Source organism: Morone saxatilis, unplaced genomic scaffold, assembly GCF_004916995.1.
Source record: "Morone saxatilis isolate NCDOM2014 unplaced genomic scaffold, NCSU_SB_2.0 Contig7, whole genome shotgun sequence".
Taxonomy (NCBI): domain Eukaryota; kingdom Metazoa; phylum Chordata; class Actinopteri; family Moronidae; genus Morone; species Morone saxatilis.
Window position 1 is genome coordinate 9,049,256 of NW_023340246.1, and position 2,004 is coordinate 9,051,259.

Here is a 2,004-nt window from a genome sequence, read left to right on the forward strand (position 1 = left end):
GTGGTTGAGCTAGAGAATGAAGGAAGGAATGAAGAGAAGGAGTGGCGTTAGTGAAAACAAAGCAGAGATACATTTTTTATTTAAAATATTTTCTGGCCACACCTTTGCACAACCCTGCAGGAAGGTGCCGCATTGCCAAATTTTGTGCAGAAGGGAAAGCTTCACTCTGCCTGCTGTGGCCTCTCAGCCCTTGGTCAAACAGTGAACAGATTCACAGACCTGCAGCTCTTTATACATCCATGACACAGACAAAGAGGTAGTGGCTAGGGGCAAGAACCCAAGAAAATACAGGCAGAGGGCAGGGTCCCCGAAGATCTATGAGATCTATACATTGGTTTTAGGAAAATCACACACATTCTGGCTTTGAAAGTCCGAAAATAAAAGTCACCAACTTTCTCTGAACAGGAAGGGTATAAAAACTTGTAATCTGAAAACTCACTACTAACTAAAGCTGTCAGACAAGTGTAACAGTGAGTAGAAAGTACAATATTTGACTCTGAAATGTAGTGGAGTACAAGTACAAAGTAGCATAGTACCTCATAGTACCTCAGTGCCTCAAAGCTGTACTAGTCTACAGTACTTGAGTAAATGTACTTAGTTACATTTCACCACAACAATTCTGTTTACCAAATAAAGTATTCTTTTTCTGTGTTTATGAAACTGAACCCACACTTTCTGTTTCATACAATAATCCTCTCTTAAAACGGCCACTTACCTTCTAATGCCTTGGCTACTGATGGGTTGGTGCGCCTTATTTTCTGTAGTAAAACTGACATGACTTCACCTGTAAAGAGAGAGGACACAAACATAGAAAAATGTCAAAGTATCACCTGTATTTCAACGTATGTTATAGCCTATACTTGAGTGTGTATATATACGCAAGAGAAGGCGGTGGGAGGAAAGAGAAAGACAAACCTTTGAGCTGATCGACTTTAATAAGAAAACAGCTATTACTCAAGTTAGCCGTCAATTATTTAACCAAAATAAAAGTAGTGTAGATCGTACGTCCGCCTTATTCTACGGTGGTAAAAATGAAACTCACAATTTACAGTCAAGAGAAAGTGAAAGTTAAAAGAATGGGTCGTTTCCTCACGTCATGACGTAGAGGACGCTTCAAACGCTCATTGGTCGCCGCTCAGAAACTCACATTCACATGTTTAAAAGGTTCACTCAGCTGCTGTGACCTCCAGGCTGCCGCTGATTAGAGATCCATTATTCTCCCAGCTCTGAGCCGGCGTCATGTTTCAGTAACACAGCCTGTTCATATTTTCTATAGCAAAGCCAGTAGGGTGCAGCACTGTACCGCACTGCCACACCGCAACCTGCTGGAATACATGTAATTCAAAATCAGATGTGCTTCAGTTACACACTTGTTGGCATTTTGTAAAGTGATATTCTTTGCTCTGTAAGGGTGTATCTATATTTTGGAGGCCAGCAGTGCTCAGTTTTTAAGAATCAAGACGTTGTCTGAAATAAGGATCAGAGGACCAAAATCAGCTGATCAGTTTGTGGTTTTGTATATGATTTTCTGGGGGGTATGTTGAACATCTACCCTCAGCTCATTAAACTTTCTGCTGCTTTTAAAGCGTTGTTATTGAAGCCCACCCCACCTCCAGATGCTTTTATTCACAATATCATAATGATTTAAATGAATAAAAACCCTTTTGGGGCCATCTAGGCAAAATTACCACTGATTACCTTGACATTACATTATATTTGTCAATATATGTTAACATGTTGTAAGATCAAAATCAAGAACTCCCTTGATTCACTGTAAATTATGTGATAGAAAACAAAATCCGACATTATTTCTTGCAGTGGTCAACTGATATGGGTTTTTCACTGGCTGATGTTGATATTTAGAGAGCAAGGCTGCTGATGGCCAATATATAATGCCAATATCAAAGCAAAAAAATAAATAAAATCATGCATAATTTTATTTTGTCCCATAGTAAATTCATGCATATGTTTACAGCATGCGGCATCCCCACCTTCCAAAACTCA

At 39.4% G+C, this 2,004-nt stretch overlaps 1 protein-coding gene across 1 annotated transcript in view; it reads right to left on the minus strand.

Annotated features, from left to right (window-relative positions):
* Positions 1-1,212, minus strand: part of LOC118340284 — a gene marked incomplete in the record, with an annotated part of 3,440 nt that extends 2,228 nt beyond the window's left edge. Inside the window, 2 exon segments of the mRNA XM_035678170.1 lie at positions 716-784; positions 916-1,212. Of these exon segments, the coding sequence (XP_035534063.1) occupies positions 716-776 (61 nt within the window).
* Positions 1,213-2,004: the final 792 nt, after the last annotated feature.